Raw genomic sequence first — 20,140 nt, 5'->3', positions numbered from 1 at the left:
ATGAGGGGACAATCAACCTGTAAAGGCTATCAGTTTTAAACAAATATTTCATGATCTAAACATGAAAATTTGCACACAATCATCCGTGTTAATTTATTTTACATATGAAAAACATTTTTTAACTATCAAAATATAATAAGAATAAAATCTTTTATAATCGCACCTATGCAATAGTCCGCATTTTTTATAAATAAAATAAATTTGTTTTGTTTGCGATAGAAGTTTTTATGACAAACAATCTATAAGTAATAAATAAATATTATCTAAACACAATAAAATTGAAATACGTTATATTTCTCTTTTGTTTTTATACTTCAAGTGATATCAATGGTACCAATCAAGGGGCATTAGTTTATAGTCCTATTTATTTATATGCGATTGCCAAAGTGAATTCTTATTTGTAAAATGGTGGTCACAGTAACTATAATATTTTATTTAATAAAATCACTTTGTTACGTTACCGTATGAGTTTGTTGCTTAATATATTTAAAAAATAGTTTGTTTTTTTTTTGAAAAATAAAAAAGTAAACAATAAGAACAAGGGACTCGCAAATTTGAGAAAAATTTAACAAAGCGCTCGGACGCCCCCGCGAGCCCCTTATAGCTCACCACTGGTCATAAGTATTAAGTGAAAGCGGTAAGGGGCTTACTCGGCCACCCCTTCTAAATCGTGTCTTATCATCTCATAGCAGATCCAAAAGATGTACTAGAATTATATATTAACTGACAACTAATTGGTTATTGAAACTAAATAATCAAAATGCTCTCTCTCTCTCTCTCGCTTAGATTTAAACTCTAATTTTGTATAACAATGTGTAATATTAATGCACGTTGCTGGGAATGATTTGACTAGATCACAGATGTCCTGAGGTATTCTGAACCAGCTAAACAGAATAACCCCCGCAAGGTAGGTTATTCTATCTCTGTTCTTTCTATTCTATTCTATTCTATCTCTGTTCTTTCTATTCTATTCTATTCTATCTCTGTTCTTTCTATTCTATTCTATTCTATCTATGCTCTTCGAATTATGCTTGCACAATACGAGTCTCGTGACGCTGGGAGTTGTCTTTCTGGAAGAGTCCAGATCCATCGGGGTCACATTGTTACCATGTAGAGAAATGCCTGGTCTGAAGCAATTCCCAGGTGAGAATTAGAGGTCAAGGTATGTTTTCAATGGGATGAGAGGACCCGGTGATACCCATGAGAACAAACCCCATAACAGGATACCCGCACTATCGGTCTGTTTTTGGCCAATCATTTAGTCTGGTTATCGGAAACATGCTGGGTGGTCATAATGATTTTGGGCTCATCAGTGTATAATTGAGAACAGTTGTTTTCGTTGAAGTATTTGATGATATAAACCAATTACAAAAATAAAATAAAATAAAATAAAATAAAATAAAATAAAATAAGATGTCAGTTCTAATCCCGAGGCCTTTTCATTTTTTTTTTTTAAATACATTTAAAAATAAAGTCAAACACCACATACATAATCATACACTAACATCCCAAACAGATAAAAACTTCAAGCAAGGTCTGATTGTTGGTACTTCACCAGTCATCCAACCATAATAACAACTATGGATATCACTGGACGCATCTGCTAGAAAACTCTCAAACACCAGCGATACTAAGAAGTCCAAGCCCTTTTGTTATAATGAAACGGGGGTTTCTAGTTTTATGCCCAGGCAGTGTCTTTCACCAACTTATTAATGGAGTGATAATAATAGACAATCTATTTTAACCTGCACGTTTGTCACCAGTGTGACTTTATATTTTTTCCGTAAAATAAAATGTCTATTAAGAGGACGTTCGTTCTGACGATAAACTACATTCATTTTGATGTCACGCGAAAATGAAATAGAACACGAATGATATGTTTATAGATCGTTTTGGGGAGCGGGTGAAAATGGGAAAGAAATAGGAAATACATTTATCTCTTTTCTTCATACTTTCATGGTATATCGCCTGTCGCTTATCAGCAAAAATTAATTTAGCAAAAGTTACTTAACTTCTCACTAAGATTTTTTTTTCTTCGAAAGTGTTTTTTTTTTTTTTTTTTTTTTATTGTCGGCGCCGCTAAAAATTAAAAACAAAAAACTGCCGCTTCGAACTTTCTCCCTTAATAAAAAGTAAATTAAACCTTCTTAATTGCCAATCAAATGCTGATCATTTGGATCCCAACTAATTAAGTAGCGTCAATTGCAACCAAGACGCCGCCCCCCCCCTTCCAAAGTAAAAACTCGACTATACTTAGAAACACAAATCGCGTCTATTGATTTCTGGCCTCCTTCACCTTCCAGGACCGCAGTGTCTGGAACGAGCCGCCACCGTAACACATCCACGACTGCACGTTTTAATAGTCGCTCGGTACAAAATTCCACTTTCGTTAAATACAATCGCACACGATCGGCCGGGCTGCCGATTATTTTCGAAAATGACAAGGGTTAAGTTTTTTTTTAATTTTTTTTTTTTTTTTTTTTTACCCGTTTCGGAATATTTCGTATTCGTCGGATAGGTGGCGCTTCGATCGACACCTCGCGAGTTGAGGAGACGGGGAAGCAATAGAAGAAAAATTCCTTTTTTTTCTTTTCTTTTTTTTTTTTTTTTTTCGATCCATGTCGGGCCTGTGTGAGGGTGGCGTACGACCTCGCAGCGACAGACGGCTGCGAGAGAATGGGGGTTGAAGAAGAGGTGTTGCTTGGCAGTGTTTCCACTTGCTGTTAGACAGCGCTCACGGAACGCGACCTCGTGTAGCATTTTGGTAATGACGGGGTTTATTGATTGTCCCTTCCTCCATCTCTCTCTCTTTCGTTGGCAGAGATAATCCATAGAAAAAACACAACAGTCTGCTATGTAAGATATTGTAACTCGACTATGGCTGCTACAGTTAGGAATGCTATTTTGGTGTCCCATTGACGTAATGCAAGGGGAAAAAAAAAGGGATATTTTTATGTGGGGTGCATTGGCAAACACGTCATAGTATCGCAGACGCTACAAGAAACCCGAGGAGTAAAAAACCCATTTTGTGTGTGTGTGTGCGGTATTTATTTCCGGTTTTAAGAAGCTCGTAGAATCCATCTAGGATTTTTGCATAACTTATGTAACCTACTGAAAGAACGTAACCTTTTAACTCTTTCTCTCTATTTTAGTTCCTAGCTAGTGCACACCACCTACTGGTGTGTGTAGTTCTTTGTGGGTCACATGTATAACCTTTGATGTGTGCGTTTCTCTCGTAAATAGAGCGGGTTCGGCTCCAATTCATTCTGGTAAAAGGACACTTGGACAAAAAACAGTGAGTAGAGATGTGTAGGATGTGATTCTGAGTCTCCCCCCTCCCCTCATGTGTTGTCTCTTTTCCAAGTATTTTTATAGACCACGTGATAGTCAGTGGACATATTTACTGTCGTATTTCGCCCCCTTTTTATTTTATGAATAAGCATTTTTTTCCCTTGTATTTATTGATTCATAGAGTTGTGATTGTTTCTGTCTGGTATGCTTAAACAAAATATGCTCTTTCCCCCATATTCACTGGCATGGGCGTCCGCAGAAAATTCTCCGGGGGGAGGGGGGGGGGAGCTTGAAGACAAATAATTACATCAATATTTTTTTTTTTTTTTTTCACAAGTAGATTATAGAATACAGTATTACATCAATACAAAAACACACACATGCATAATGTATATAAATTTACAATATAAAGGAAAAAAGAATTAATATATATTTATTTATTTTAAAAATAACAATTTTATGTAAGGATTAACCGGTTTTTGGTTCTCTGTAGTCAGGCAAAGAGGTCACATGCTCATTCTTTTTGAGGTATAGCAAAAAATCTTTCTTCCCCCTTTCTTTTGGGGGGGAAATGATGTCACTTCTATGCTGGAAAGTGGACCATGATGCAGTCGCTCTGCTCTCAGCCAGGAGTTGATTCCGTGGATTCCAGTCTTGGTGGGAACGATCTAAGGTGTTGTTCTGCCTGTGGTGATGATGCTCGTGTAGGATCCGACTTCTTACCTTTTGTTTGAAGGCTTCAAGGAGTTGGTCAGCTGCCTCTCTCTGTGAAGCAGTTGTGCTGTCTGAGATAGAAGCTGTATAGAGGTAGTTGCAGTATGAATGATTGTTTGGCTCTGCATATAAATAGATGGATAGATAGATAATAATTTCAATAATCACGTATCGTGTAAGAATTGAATTCTCCGTCTATCACTTGCAAACCTATTAATGACATGGATAAATTTACAATTCATACTTCACTCAGTGACTCACTAGACACAGAAGGCAAACGAACTGGTCGCTGTTCACAACAGCAATGAACATTTTTTTTTTTGTAAATCAGAAAAATATGAACTAAAAACAGGAACACGTATTTTATTGCTGCAATAGATGAAACACGTGTTCTATGGTTACCCAGCCGAGGGCCGAAACTCGCCAACCTGTAATAAAATTTTAAGACAGACAAAGCATCCCATGGTCGATGGTGTAAGAATACATATCTCAATCACTTTTACGATTATAATTTGTGAAATTTTTTACTCGATCCCAGGGGAGAAAGTGCCTCGTTTTCCACCTCTGCAGACGCCCATACTCACGGGGATTGATACCCCCCCCCTTTAATTTTTGCATTCTTATACTGTGCCTTCTTATATTCATGTGATTTCTGTTTGATCACTTCTGTCTCTTTATCGCATCTTTGCCTTTCTCTCTTTTTTCTTCTTTTATACTTTTCTCGTTTCCCTTATCTGTCTTTCTCTCAATCTATAGATCTTTCTTTCTTACCCTTTCTTTCTTTCTCTCTCTCTCTCTCTCTCTCTCTCTCATTTCTCTTTATCTCTCCTACTATTTTTTTATGTTATTTTCGTTCTTTCTTTCATTCATTGTTTATTTCTTCATTTTTTTCCCCATTATTTTGTGTCTCTTTTCTCTTTCCACTACACCTGTTTTATTTTCCGTATGGTTTTATCTTCCCACATCTCCATGTGTGTGTGTGCGTGTGCGCGGGCTCTAATTCCTCTTCGTATTATTTGCGCAGTTCGGTGCAAACAAGATTTATTCCCGTATGTAAATCGACGTTTTTTTTCGGTAATCTCAAATGTCAAACACATCGACCGTTCTAATAATCCTTCACCTCAGTGTACACAAGCGTCAAGAACAATGCACGCCGATGAGTTTTTTTTTTTTTTTTTCCCCTTCATTGATATACACCGTAACTGCCGTTTCCGTTCCTCTTAAGTGGAAATATTTCTTTTAATTTTTATTGCGGTTGCCATAGTAACGCGTCCATGCCGCTTGTAAATCTAATCCGCATTGTCTACCTTGGTTAACCTTGTTTGAATTCCATCCCACTTTAAATAAATGTTTTTTTTTTTGTTTTTTTTTTGTGCTTTACCGCACTGCTTTGTGTCTGCGAGAGAAAACTACGGATTAAACGAAAGGAGAGAGAGAAAGAGAAAAAAAAATATGATAAAAACATTTCTTTGCAACGCTTGCAGATTTGCTAATGGGCTGGTAAAATAATTTTTCTGCTCCATCTAATGATAAAAGTTATTTAGCATCGTTAACTATCGCAAGGTTTGTTAAATACATTTCCCATGATTCTTTGCTGCTTCCTGCCTAGTGCCGTCGACTAACAAAGCCAATAGATAGAATGAGCTATATTCTTTCTTGGGGAGGGTGGCACACACACACACACACACACACACACACTGCGGGCGAATCTCTCTCTCTCTCTCTCTCTCTCTCTCTCTCTCTCTCTCTCTCTCTCTCTCTCTCTCTCTCTCTTGTTTCACAGGAAGTTGCGATGTTGGTTTCCTGTCTGAGTTGCTTGTACAGAATAGAGAGAAAGTGAGAGAGGGAGAGAAGAATGGGTTTAACCAGAAGTACCGAGATTCTCTATTTGCTTTCTCCTTCTGTTTTTCAAAAAAGAAGTTCAACAAACAAAGTCTTTTTTTTTTAATGTTCAAGAATGAACGATAAAAAAGTTTATGAAGATGGAAAAATTTCTGATTCATGATTTTTTTTTAATCTCCAAAAATGAATGAAGTTTTTTTTGTTCTTTCAGAAGTAAAAATATTTTTCTTTTTTTTTTTTTCGTAACGAGACTAATTCTAAAAATTGAGTTCTCAGTAACAAAAAATTGACACTTTTGTCTTAGCAACAAAAAATATCTTCGGAACAGAAAAAAAAATTGTCATTGAGAACAAATATTTTTTTTTCTCCTCGATAAACTACTTCAAGTTCATTTTTCAGGGCTAAATGGGAAGAACTATTTATCCGCTGAGGGCATTCTCAAGAACAAATTCTCAACACTGATAAAAAAAAAAATAAATAAATAAATAAATTTCTTATGTACATCCCACCACCCACAAAAGGTTATAAAAGTCCACAAAATTAAATCTTACATTTAATCCCTTTTAAGTGTATTAATGTATGGAGGGGGGGACTGAAAAGTTCTGATAAACACCTAAAACAAATGCAGATTTTGCTTTAATTTATTGTTAAGTTAAATTTAAACTTAACAATAAATTTGAATTCATTTAAATTTAAATTTATTGTTGAGGTGATATTAAAGCGACTCTTCTTATATATCCTAAAACAAAAAGAACAAATAATTTTATCAAATTATTACGATTTGATGAAATATGGACGTTAAAGGGTTTTAAGATATGTTTTTGCTTGTAGTTATATCAGTTACTTTAATATCATTTTTGTTCTAGGTGTTTATCGGAACCTTTTACCCCCCCCCCCTCACTCGTAGATATTGTTAAGGTGATATATAGCGATGTCCTAATCATGTGTTTTTTTCCCTTTCTTCCTATCAAATCCAGATCGACCCCAAAGTTGCCTTCCCAAAGCGGGCTCATCCTAAGGTAAGTAATAACCAGTTTGTCTACTATCCTACACTTTTCAATGCCCACGCATCGAACACATAAAGAGAATCTTTCCTTATATGTTCAGAATCGGCAACTCAAAGTTCCCAATAGGAAACATAAAAAAATCTATAATTTAAGTCTTGTCAGCAAAATTAATAACACTTAGACATTGTTAATACATTCATAAAGTAATCTGATTAAAAATACCCCAAATTTTGCGAAAAATTAGCCCGTAACGCGTAGAATGTGTCTGGTTAGCCTTTATGTATTCTTTCTCTCGCTTTGTTATTTTTTATATTACAAGCCGGAATTATTCCAAATAAAGACGTAGACTAACCTTGGATAAGAAAATTAGCGTATAACTAGGCTGGCTTTGATTAGCCTTGACAAAGGTTAGTTCGGTTAAGACCAAAGATTAACAAAAACAGAACAGGATTTGTTCACTTAAGCAAATAATCAAAAAATATCCATATGAAACGTATAGTTCGAATAGTTCCATAAAAATAGATATAATTGAGCAAAAGTGTATAGTTGTTATTTTAGAAGAGATGGATTATTTCGATTAGCCTTGACAAACGATATAAAAATGCAAGTAGAATTGAGCTGACCTTGTTCCCTAAGTTAGTCTTTGTTACCCAAGGCTGAAAATATACACATAAGAACTATGCTCTGTGACTAATTCTGCAAAATTGCCATAGATAAAAAAAAAAAAACAAAAAAAAAAACATGCATTTTTAAGATTCGGCCTGCCTCGCAAATATTCTCTATTCTCTGCGATGTAAAGAAAACAGAAATATATGTATATATATATATATACATATATTTCATTTGGATTATACTTGCTATTGTTATAAAACACTTCTTTAAAATAATATTTGGTGTTTTATAATTTCATTGTTAAAATCTGAAAAACAAAGTTCTAGGATATTTTTCTATTACTGTCGCAATATATATTTTTCTTTAATATTATTTTTAGGATCATTTTCTTAACTGCCTCTCCTTTTTTAAAAAGAATTATTCAATTCTTTTTTTTGTTTCCTTAAAATATTAAAAAAAATTCCTATAATTACGTAACACTTTTGCGGTGCTTATACAATTTATCGGAATTTTTTTATTTATTTTTAAAATGTCTCTTTAAAAAAGTAAAAATATAAAATAATATAAGAAATAATGTATAAATTAAATAATATAAAATCAAAAAAATTCCAAAATTAATTACTAAAAGTTTTGTTTGAAAATATTTGTTATACACCTTTTATTTATTTACAAATTAATTATACAATAAATTTTCAAAAGCAGATGAAAAGTGTGTTATGTTTAATAGTAATAAGGATCACAAAAGTACTATATTTCAAATTTCAAAATGTTTATTATAAGTATTTTTAGAACACTATGCTAGAAGGTAAATAAAGTTTACCAAAAAGAATATCTTGACGTTGTTTATCTAAGAAAAAAAAATAACAATACTTGAATAAAGAGCCAGTCACTGCATTGTTTTGTCAAAATCATGCATGCACACACAAAAAAGGAAATATTTTTATATTTTCAGAATTTTTTCTTCGTTCTTCTTTTGCTCTCCCTTCTGCGTTCCAGTGTGACATCGTTCCCTTCGTAGCATATTTAGATTTACGAGTTCGATCTCACCATGCCAGTCTTAACGTTTGGATAACTTTGCCTCTTCAGTGTACACGCGAAAAGCCATCGACGCATGCGCACACGAGGGGGCACACACAAACAAAATCGATTCTAACATTACAGTCTTTCCAAAACGACACGTCCTGTTTCTGTTACCGATAGAAGGTGCGTTCCGTGCCTTTGCGGCCGTCAGCCAGTGCGTACCTCGAGCCATTCTGTGCGTTGTAGTTGAGGGATTTAAATATGGCAAAAAGAGCGAAAGAAAAAGAAGAAAACCAAAGGAAGGGGGGGGATTTCGAAGTTTGCCGTATAGATTTATTTACGGGGTAGTATTTTGTGGTCAGCAAGCATTTCGTTGGCATATCTGAAGGGTACACAACTTTATTTTTATACCCCGTAATAAAACGAACCCCCTAAAGTAAGGATTCAATAAAATGCTACGGATTTCCATATTACCCAAAATAACTCAAGTAACATATGCCAAATCAGATTAAGTGGCTTTTCATAAATGGTTAAAAGTGTTATAAGAAAATGGCGATTCCAACTTCTTTAATAATAAAAAAAAAAATATAATATTAAAATTTCAGATTTTAATACCAAAGCATGTTTATTTTAAGCATTAGTTTTTTTATTGTTCTGAAATGACAGAATTCACATTTCCGTTCAATTGGTGTGACGTCACTGGAATCGATATCAGCTGGTCTATTCACATTGTGACGTCACTGATGACGCTATCCATCACTTAAAAATTTTGCCATCACGTGAATTTCCAATCACATCTAATATAATGCACAAGACACGCGCAATGAAACACAATGCTGCGTGTAGCTATTGTGGAAAATAAGGGATATTATTATCAAATAAAAAATTAACTGGCTATCAATTTTTATTTTATTATTTTGAAATTTCTCAAAAAAAGAAGGTATATAAATTAGCAAAGATTTTAATTCATGCAAATTTATTATAATTATAGCTTCTATTTTTATTGTTTTTTTATTACTTTAAAAATAGATTGTACTCCATCACAGTGACTGAGGGAAGCAAAAAAAAAGGGGGGGTCGGTAGGTGGGGAGGGATGAAAATAAGTCAGCAAAAACGTGTTTGGAGCAGTGTCGTCATTATGTTCGGTAAGCGAGAAAGACAAATGATGCTGTCCAAGTGAGTCAGGCCCACCCTTTTGGCCAGATAAGTGTCTGTGTCTCGTTAAGTTTGCAGGTAATGTCCTTGAATATACAGGCGGAAGATCCGCTTCACTCTTGCGGATGACCTGGGAAATACCGTCGCATTCTCCGTGAATGTTACGGCCGATATTATTACCGGCTCTCTGTTGCAAGTCAAGTGTTGAAGTGTGCCCCAAGATGTCCTTTTTTTTTCTTTCTTTATTTGTAGTTTCCCTCTCAGCCTGTCTCATTACCCTACATCTGCAGGTCGTGTTTTTGTGTGACGTAAGATTTTTAACACCCTTGGCAAATGAATAAAAAAAACTGCTTTCAGCCAAGGGTGTCTACACAGCTCTTTTCCCATGACATTGTAGAATCTACCCACCCCTATGTACGGTGCGTTGTGCCTAAGGGGATACCACAACCTTAACTCCCGTCAAATGGACGCTTATTATAGTTGAAAGTGTGTCAGACGTACAACTGCTACATATCCCGTTCACCAATTCTACCCCCCCTCCCTCCCTTCCCCACCTCTATCCCAACGGAGGGAGGACCTTGAAATTAAGTCTGAAAAGAAGAATATCCGACGCTGAAGGGACGTTATAATTGGGTTTCCAGCATGTGGCTGAAAAAGTTGAACCGTCTAGAGCAGTCATTAGTCTAGTTTGAAGAAGGCGTCTTGTCCTAACGCATCTTTATAAATAATTCTTCAATTAATACCGTTAGCGTCTTGGAATAAGCTTCATGAACTAGGGTGGGAATTGCTGTTTGTATATATAACCTAAAATATATTACGGATTGTTCTTGGAGAGGTTTTTTTCCCTCTGTTTTCTTTTTAAGTGATATATCTTTAATTATTAGTGTAATTCTTGGCAAATGGAATTTCGTTGTTTATATCAAAACACTTTGAAATTAATTCTTATATAAATGAACGCCATTTGTTCATTACGGGTCGGTAGGAATGTATTCTTTCAAGGTCAAACAAATGAATTGTCACGCATCGAGGTTTGTCGAAAGCGACCTGCATTCATGTAAGTTTGCGCAAGTTTTTATGGGATTTCAAAAAGGATATTAATTTTTTAGGGATGAAGAGAGTTAGAGATTCATGTAAGAATTTTTCGCCAACCCAAAAAATATGTTTCTTTATTTTATAAAATTATTTCAACTTAATGACCAAATAAGCATTAAAATAAATAAATAAATAAACTCTCTAAGGTCTTTATGTTTCCTAAAGGTAAGCTATTTTAGCACTAACGGGATTTTTTGGAAATCGGTGTGCAACCGTCTCTATCGTTAGTAGACCGTGGTTGAGTGTGTGTGTATATATATATATTGTAATTTTTTAATAATACATATATATTATCATCTGAAACTGTGAATTCTACGGTCTATTTTCCTGAATTGGTGGGTTACATTTCTGAAAGGAAACAACGCTACTCATCTGTGCTGAAAATCGACTAAAAATATAAATAAGAGGCCTAGAATAAAAGGAATCCCCGACAACATCTCTTCATATGTTTTATGTTCTAATAAAATCTTTCATTCCGCTGTTCGTTCATCGTAACAATCTTTGAGAACAGGGAAATGAGATACCAGAAATGAACCCTGAAAATCATGACCATTTCAAATCAAGATATCATATCTTCATTTGTTTGAGATTTCTTGAATACACCTTGTTATTAAGAAATATTGCTATTACCCTTTTTGCGAATTATTATACTTAATCTTATTCTTTTTCAATCTTAACATTAAATTATTTGAAAATGTGTAAAAATGGAACTTGAAATATACACCATTTATGTTTAATTATCACAAAAAATATCTTCTAATTAAAATTATATATAATTCTGTGGTTGTGACATCTCTCCAGCCAACCTTTACCCTTGGAGGGTAATGGATGGCAATTCTGTAGCCAATGAAGTTCTAACTGAGGCTCGGCTATTGCTGTTACCCTCCTGCCATGATCAGAGCCTTAATTGCTCAATAATACGTTATCCCTACACTGTCCTCTACAGATAACGGGGAAGATGAAAAGCATTCTTGCTTCGCCCCTTTAAGCCAGTCCTTATAAGAACTAATATAATTCTATGAAGGTGGAATGGATGAAACCTTGCCAGGGTAATGGATGGCAATGCTGTACCGATGAAGTTAAACTGAGGCTCGGCTGTTGCTGTTACCCCCTGGGGCGCAGAGATTCGAGAGTTTGAGTTAGCTCTCTTAAGGTGTTTGCCTTAAGGGAGCAATTTGAGTCTCCAGGGAAAGTGTTTTCCGTCATGGCCCGGTGAGGGGCTTTGTCGGTGAATGCTTTTCTTCGGAATTTGAGTGGTTCTGCTCGGTGGTGGTGGTGGGCGGGAGGCCACCACTGAGTGGAGCCAACGCTGAGATGGACGGTCTTTCGCCCACGATTGAATGGCCTAGGGATCGTCCGAATTTTTAGAGACGGCTTTACCTTAATAGATGGCAATGCTGTAGCCAATGAAGTTCTAACTGAGACTCGGCTATTGCTGTTACCCTCCTGCCATGATCAGAGCTTTATACACAGCTCAATAACACCTTATCCCTACACTGTCCTCTACAGACAACGGGGAAGATGAAAAGCATTCTTGCTTTGCCTCTTTAAGCCAGTCCTTATAAGGATTATAAATATAATTCTGTATAGTCGTTGGACTATATGTCTGAATCCGTTGGCATTTCTTCTGCTGATATTGACAGAAGAAAGTTAAAATATTTTGGACACATTGCAGGATGGAAGGAGGACTTCTCAGAAAGTAATAGAAGAAGGTAAAGTTCCTGGAAAAAGAGGAAGGGATAGGCTATCAATGAGATGGATGAATGGTGTGTGTGTGTGTGTGTGTGTGTGTGTGTGTGTGTGTGTGTGTGTGTGTGTGTGTGTGTGTGTGTGTGTGTGTGGAGTGACTGATCTTCAGAGAGTTGAAGCCTCCAGAAAAGCATACAACAGGACCACATGGAGAGGACTGGTGTGGCACATCACCGAGCATCGGAGTCACCAAACGGCATCTGTGGATGTAGTAGGGTGGTATTTTTATTTTAAACTGATTACTAGCTTTGTTATTTTGTTGACAGATTACATCCAAGTTGAGATCATCATTACCTTATTGGCGACCTGAAATAGCCTGCAAAAGTTCTAGGATTATCTAACTCTTGCTAGCCCTACGACAGTTCTAATATATAATAGGTTTAGAAGCGTTCATGGAGAGAATTGAAAGAAAAAAAAAATATCACGCCATCTATCGCTTATGCTTATCATCACCTGTAATATTATTCTGTCACGACCATGTTAGATACTTCCATAGTGCAAAAAAATCGATGAAAACGTCGACGATTTCTTTGAATCTTCACCAAATGCGATGTTTTGTGAAAAATCGAAATGTAATAGAGAAGGAAAAGCGGCTGTCAGTTTCGTGAGGAGGTCTACGTACTGTTGAGTGTATAAGGACCCCTCAATTTACGTGACGCATTAAGGGGGGAGGTTGATTCAGTTTTTTCATTATACTGGAGGATATTCCATACGTATTATGTTTAGAGGGAGGCTCTTCCATGAGTCGAATTGACCGTGAATATGTTATTTGTATTATAATAAAAAAGGGTCTTAGCAGTATTATGAAATTCTTCACCACGTGATTTTTCAAGAAACACGTGACTCAACTTTTCATATATTCATAGTCCTCAGGATGTCGCAGAACATGAAAGAGTTTCTCTATTTCATCAAAAGCTTCTCCCCCCCCCCACATTGCATCCTTCCTGAACTTGTCCTAAATTCCTCCTATCTTCATTCGATCTTCTGTTTCTCGTACTCATTCTTCACTCATTTCATTCTCTCCAGTTTTTCAACCAGTGTTAAAAACCCAATTACGACACCCCATCACCATCATGTTATCCATCTCCCCCCCCCTCTCTCTCTCTTGCTTTCAAATGTTTTTTATGTTGCATTCTTTCTATTCTATATCAGCTACTTTGAAAAAAATTGTAAGTGGTAACAAAGAAACGGTCATTATATATAGAGGAATTTGTAAAATAGGTCTAAACACTCAAAAACGTGGTCCTAAATAATTATTAATGTATTAAACAAAATCATTTATAAGATAGACGGTTGCTATGGTAACGAGTTATCTCTGCTTCCTGAGTGTTATTATTATCTTCTTCTTCTTCCTATCCAGGTTCTAGGCCATGTAGCCTGTTCCGGACTCAGTCCATCTTCTTCTTGGTCGTCCCCTATTTCTTATTCCTCTAGGATTATATGCTAAGATCTTTTTTGGGTAATCTTTCTCTCTATATTCTGAGTCTGTTATGGAATTAATTTTAAGATTTTTAATTATTTCACTATTTATTTTTTTATTATCTAATAAGGTGAGTTTTTTTTTCTTCTAAGGAATTTCATTTCTGCAGCTTGAATTCCCTGTACATCTCTTTCTCCGAAGGGGGTCCAGATCCCACTTCCATATAATAGTGTAGGTTTGGGTATTGTTTTGAAGTCTTGTGTGTTTCTGTTTGCAATTAGGTTTAAAGGTTCTGCCAATTGCTCCAGTGATTTTTATAAAGTTTATCATCTTAAAATCAATATCTATTTCATTTATGTAAGATAGTTTACAGCTTAAGTATTTAAAATGATTAACTTGTTCAATTATGTATTACTTCTGACAGGGTTATATCCGTGCATGACTTTAGTTTTCTCCGTTGACATTTCCAGGCCATATGGATTAATGTATATGGATTAATTTGGAAGCCACGTGTATTAACGTCTCTCCATTTTTTGATAATATTGTCCATATATATGTTAAATAATATGATGATACAGGACAGCCTTAACGGACTCCTCTATTTATTGGTTTCCAAGTAGATATGGTATCATTTTGCTATTTCATTCTTGCGGTATGTGTTCAATAGTGCATTGCATGTATAATTGGTTTGGAATGTGATATTCCTTTAGAGTTTCCCATAGTTTATTTGGCAATATATTTTGTGAAATGCTTTATTATTATTATGATGATGATGACGCTACACATGGAAGGTCACAAGACGTACAACACAACAGAGTCATGTTTTTGTTGTACGCTTCGAAGAATGACTTCGATGTAGCTTCCAACACAACAAAAGCTAAGCCTAATGGAAACGAAGCCGTCCCCCCCTCCCCTCTCTAAAAGCTCATCGGATCCAATAAGTTACATTTCTGGATTAACATATTTTGAAAAGAATACTGATCAAAACATAACCGTAATATCGTCAACGTTTTCCGAGTAGCAAATTAGGTTATTTTAAAGATTTTTTTAAATATTAATACTGAACTTATAATGAGCCAAAAAAAATGAATTTTTCGAAACGGCCAGTAATCTGTCATTTATCTTGCCTGCTTGTCATGTTATGTTACGGGTTTTTCAGTCCTTAGCCTTGTTATACTTTTTTATATTAATTTCAAATATTAATATGAAATATTCAAATTCACATATTTGGTTGCATGATATATCAGCGATGTTTATTTTTCCAGGTACATCTCTTGATCTTTTTCTGCATTATTGTTGGTTTATGTTATTCCCCCCCCCCTTTTTTTTTGTCTCATTATGAGTTGAGTAATAAATTTTAAAAAAATCCTAAAGGTAACCTAATATTTTATTCTGGAATTTGGCAATATTACAGTTATGTTTGATTAGTTTTCTTTTACAAGTTATTGGATCCTTGGCCTTTAGGAAGGTTAGTTACACTGGAGTTGGTTTTCTAGTGCAGGGATTTTCAGTTTTTTTTTTTTTTTTCCCAGTAGATCCTTTCGGCAATTTGGTTAGGTCTATTTCTCAGAATAACGTTCCTAATATATAAAATAATGCACACAAAGGAAACCAATTATATTACATTGAATTAAATGATGTGATTTAGTTTCTCAAAATTAAATAACTATCACTTAAGATCGTTCAGTCTGTTAACCTGTAACGGACTGAACTATTTCAACTGAATTCCAATTAAATTTAGTATTTGATATTTATCGAAGCATGTAAAATACCCAAAATATTACGTGCTACAATACCCTTGGCGAAAGTGCTATTATTTTGGAAGCCACTTAGCAGTTTTTGTTGTCATGGCAACCACAGAGAGGTAATTAGTAGACTAATGTTACCCCTGGATGCCGTTATCCTATAACAATGCTAAAATGTAATAATTATTTTTCGTTAATCGTGAACGTTAAATAGTAGGATTTAAGAAAGATGTATTCAAAATGATCCAATAAGTCTAGACTGCTCAACTTACAACCTGTTCCTAAGCAACTTAATCTTAAGTAGACCTAAAAAAAAAAATTAGTTTTTATAAAATCTCACATATATTATGTTTTTAAAAATGTGATATGTATAGTATTGGCGCATAGGTGGCGCAATGAGTGACACTTTCGAATGTGATATTTATAAGTATAATTTTAATCAAAAAAATAAATGCACATGGAATCTTCATTTAACGTTTCAGATTCAATACAATATAAAAATACGAAACATAAATAGAATTATAAATAAATACATTAAAATTTTATTAAAATTATTAAATTTTAAAAAAAAATTTGAAAGTAAATATAAATTAAATAATACACCAAAATGATTAATATATAAAATTTATATATTAATTGTATTAATGATTTTTGTGATGCGAAAAGGACAATGGAGGAAATAAAAAGAAGTCCTTTTTAGGACTTCCAGGGTAACAATTAGCAATGCTGAACCGAGGAAGTAAACTGAGGTTCGGCTGTTGCTGTTATCCTGAGTGTGAGTTTTTGAGTTCGCTCCCTTGGGGTTTTTGCCTTAAGGGAGCACTTTGAGTCTCCGGAGAAAGTGTTCTCCGGCACGGCCCGCTGAGGGGTTCTTGCCGGTGAAGTATTTTCTTCGGAATTTGAGCGGTTCTGCTCAGTGGTCGAGTTTCACTGAGTAGAACCAACGCTGAGATTTGGACGGTCTTTCGCCCACGAATGAGTGGCCTAGAGATCGTCTGATTTTTTGAGATTTTACCCTTTACTTACTAATCAGGACTTCCAGGGTAACAATTAGCAATGTTGAACCGAGGAAGTAAACTGAGGTTCGGCTGTTGCTGTTATCCTGGGTGTGAGTTTTTGAGTTTGCTCCCTTAGGGTTTTTGCCTTAAGGGAGCACCTTGAGTCTCCGGGGAGGGTGTTCTCCGGCAGGGCCCGCTGAGGGGTTCTTGTCGGTGAATTATTTTCCTCGGAATTTGAGCGGTTCTGCTCAGGAGTCGGGGAGCCCGTTGGGGTGCTTGAACGGGGCGGCCGACACTGAGTGGAACCAACGCTGAGCGGTTCTGCTTAAACGGGGAGCCCGTCGGGGTGCTTGGACGGGGCGGCCGTCAATGAGTGGAACCAACGCTGAGACATGGACGGTCTTTCGCCCACTATGGAGTGGCCTAGAGATCGTCCGATTTTTTGAGATTTTACCCTTTACTTACTAATCAGGACTTCCAGGGTAACAATTAGCAATGCTGAACCGAGGAAGTAAACTGTGGTTCGGCTGTTGCTGTTATCCTGGGTGTGAGTTTTTGAGTTCGCTCCCTTAGGGTTTTTGCCTTAAGGGAGCACCTTGAGTCTCCGGGGAAGGTGTTCTCCGGCAGGGCCCGCTGAGGGGTTCTTGTCGGTGAATTATTTTCCTCGGAATTTGAGCGGTTCTGCTCAGGAGTCGGGGTGCTAGGATGGGGCGGCCGACACTGAGTGGAACCAACGCTGAGCGGTTCTGCTTAAACGGGGAGCCCGTCGGGGTGCTTGGACGGGGCGGCCGTCAATGAGTGGAACCAACGCTGAGACATGGACGGTCTTTCGCCCACTATGGAGTGGCCTAGAGATCGTCCAATTTTTTGAGATTTTACCCTTTACTTACTAATCAGGACTTCCAGGGTAACAAATGGCAATGCTGTAGCCAATGAAGTTTTAACTGAGGTTCGGCTATTGCCGTTACCCAGCCATGACTAGAGCTTTTTAGCTCAATAACACTCCATCCACACAGATCTTCTTCATTCAGATGACGGGATAAAGAGTCAAGGACTCAGTCCATCGCCCAGTTCTTTTAAGAACTTGTGATGCGAAAGTTTGTAATGTTCTTCCATTGAACTTTCCTCGCTTGTGAATAACTTTTTGATTATTAAAAAAAACCTACTGGTTCCGTATTTTATTATGGCAACAAAAAATGGACAAAAATAATAAGTAATTAATAAATAAGAAGTTAAATGTTAAACCCATTTCTTAACTTATGAACTACCTTACTTGGCTAAGTATATATTTCAAGACATTAATTTTTATGCCTTTAGATATTTCTTAGGGATTTGGTGATCAATCTCATTGAAACATTATACCCCGTTTAACGTCGGGGTATAATGTTTTTGCAGAACGTCGAGTAAACAGAACTGTGTTTACCGCATCTTCTGTGTAAAGCTTTAAATGTCTTTCGTCTCTATCTTATATAAAATACTGTGATTTAAATAGGAATAAGATTTAAAATTACATACTTTATATTTTTAATTAGATGGACAAATTTTAAATTTTGCCTCTGGAGAACAAATCCTTATTTCTAATCTCCTATGATATATAGACACGCAATCTACTAGTTAAGAAGGGGGGGAGAGAAAATACAACCCAGGCAATAATGACGCATTGTAGATATCAGTAGGCAGCTAAATGTGGTCAAAATGTTTTTGGACTGACCACCAGCGCAGTTTAATACAAAGCTATATTCTGTTAAATGGAATATATTGGATCATCTCCATTTATTTCAAACTTGTAACTTGAGGAAAACCTTGTAAAGTAAGAATGGATGTAAAGTGTGACTTACGCTCCAACAACAACAACAACAACAACAACAAAATACTTTAAAATAGCAGTGTATACCCTCGCAATTGATGCAAGTGTATCAAATTCAGCTTCAAACTAGGAAAACTTCTTCCATAAACGTTAGCGCGATACTAAAATTCGAAGTGGCAATGAGGACTGGAGCATTTAATTTTCGTTTCTAAGTTTAAAAGAGGAGTGCCATCTGTTGATTTTTTTAAACATGAACGAAAATGTATACGACAAATTCATTTCTACGGATCAATCTATCACTAAACTTTCTAAAACAACTTGAAAAGCAGTGAAGTGAAAATTAGCGTTTTCCACCATGACAATGCTCCCGCTCACCCTGCAACTTTTTTTGCTAATATTTGTTGAGTCGAAAACACGGGACTTCTGCAAATGCTTTCAACAATAGTATGCGTGAAAGGTTCTCTATTTTGCAGGGTCCTTGACGTTCCCTGAGGCTGGCTAACACCTTCATATTAAAAAAAAAAAAAATTAAAGACTCTTCCAAATGGGACTCGGATCGAAATCTTTTCAACCGTAGAACACCCTGGATACCGACTGAGCTACAGAAGCTTCCCTACTGGTAATACTGCGTGTTGTTTTGCATCCGTATGCTGTCCTTGTTAAATAATACGTCAAAGGTTGTATTTGCGATGTAGTAAATGCATTTACCGTCGGGGTGTTTGGGGGGGGGAGTCAGAAATGTTTACCAGATGTCGTAACACACCCAGGGACACAGTGTAAATAGGGATACCGAAATCACGGTGTCAATAGACGAAGGCCAGGAGTTTGTGATTCATTTGGCGAAGCCGATGGCTGTGATAATTTCAAAAGAAGTTGTGGGCAAATTTCTTTATCTTATCAGCAAGTTCTCCTTATATATCGGAGCGAAGGAAGTGTTATCGCCTCAGGGGAGGCAGGATCAAACGCGACGAGCAACTGAAGATCTGAAGTAATAACTAGATTAGCGGTCTACCTTCTATTTCGTAGCAGTGGAAGTGGAGGGGGGGGGGAGACAGAAAAGCGATAAAAGTAGGTCGTAAAGACCTTACAAAGTTTGTATGAATCATAGGAAATGATTTTGAAAGTTAAAATGTTTTCGAGCTGTTTATTAGTAAGAAAAAAAAAACTAATGTGCGCATGCTCAAATAGTAAGTAGGCAACTTAATTGTTGAGATTTCAGTTTCGGTTGATTTTTTTGCTGCGCATGCGTTGAAATCATGTTTATAATTTTCACAAGTCGATTATTTATAGGTGAATTGTTAGCTAATTTTAGAAAGGTGGTGGGAGTAGGATTCGCTGGCGATCATAAAGGTGACAGCCGTTTAGCCGTTAAAGTTAAATCTCGGTCAAAAGTCGAATAATTATACTCCGGTAGCAATAAAGCCCTAGTGATTAACATCATGCATATTCCGACCTTTCTATGGATTCTTTGGAGATCTGCACATCCTCCACCAATAAAATGCATTTATTACACTTGAAATGACGATGAGTAGGACTTCAAATGGACACTTTTATAGCTAAGACAATTTATTTAGTAGGTTTCACACCCTCCTGTAATCTTGCACGCATCCCCCCCCCCACATGCACACTGCCCTATTAAAGGGCTTCTCCTAGTGATGTAATAGCAAAACTTTTAATGGCAAACTACA

At 36.2% G+C, this 20,140-nt stretch overlaps 1 protein-coding gene across 4 annotated transcripts in view; it reads left to right on the top strand.

Moving 5' to 3' along the window:
- LOC150102011 (RNA-binding protein Musashi homolog Rbp6-like) overlaps positions 1 to 20,140 on the top strand; it is a 366,282-nt gene that overhangs the window by 60,607 nt on the left and 285,535 nt on the right. For all 4 annotated transcript variants that reach the window (XM_090400467.1, XM_090400469.1, XM_090400468.1 and 1 more), the window contains exon 5: positions 6,825 to 6,866. In XM_090400467.1, the coding sequence (XP_090256593.1) occupies positions 6,825 to 6,866 (42 nt within the window). The remainder of the gene's footprint in view (positions 1 to 6,824; positions 6,867 to 20,140) is intronic.

Source organism: Typopeltis vanoorti, chromosome 11 (assembly GCF_054136105.1).
Source record: "Typopeltis vanoorti isolate ZY-2024b chromosome 11, IOZ_Tvanoo_1.0, whole genome shotgun sequence".
NCBI classification, from domain to species: domain Eukaryota; kingdom Metazoa; phylum Arthropoda; class Arachnida; order Uropygi; family Thelyphonidae; genus Typopeltis; species Typopeltis vanoorti.
This window is presented reverse-complemented; position numbering and strand designations above follow the sequence as displayed.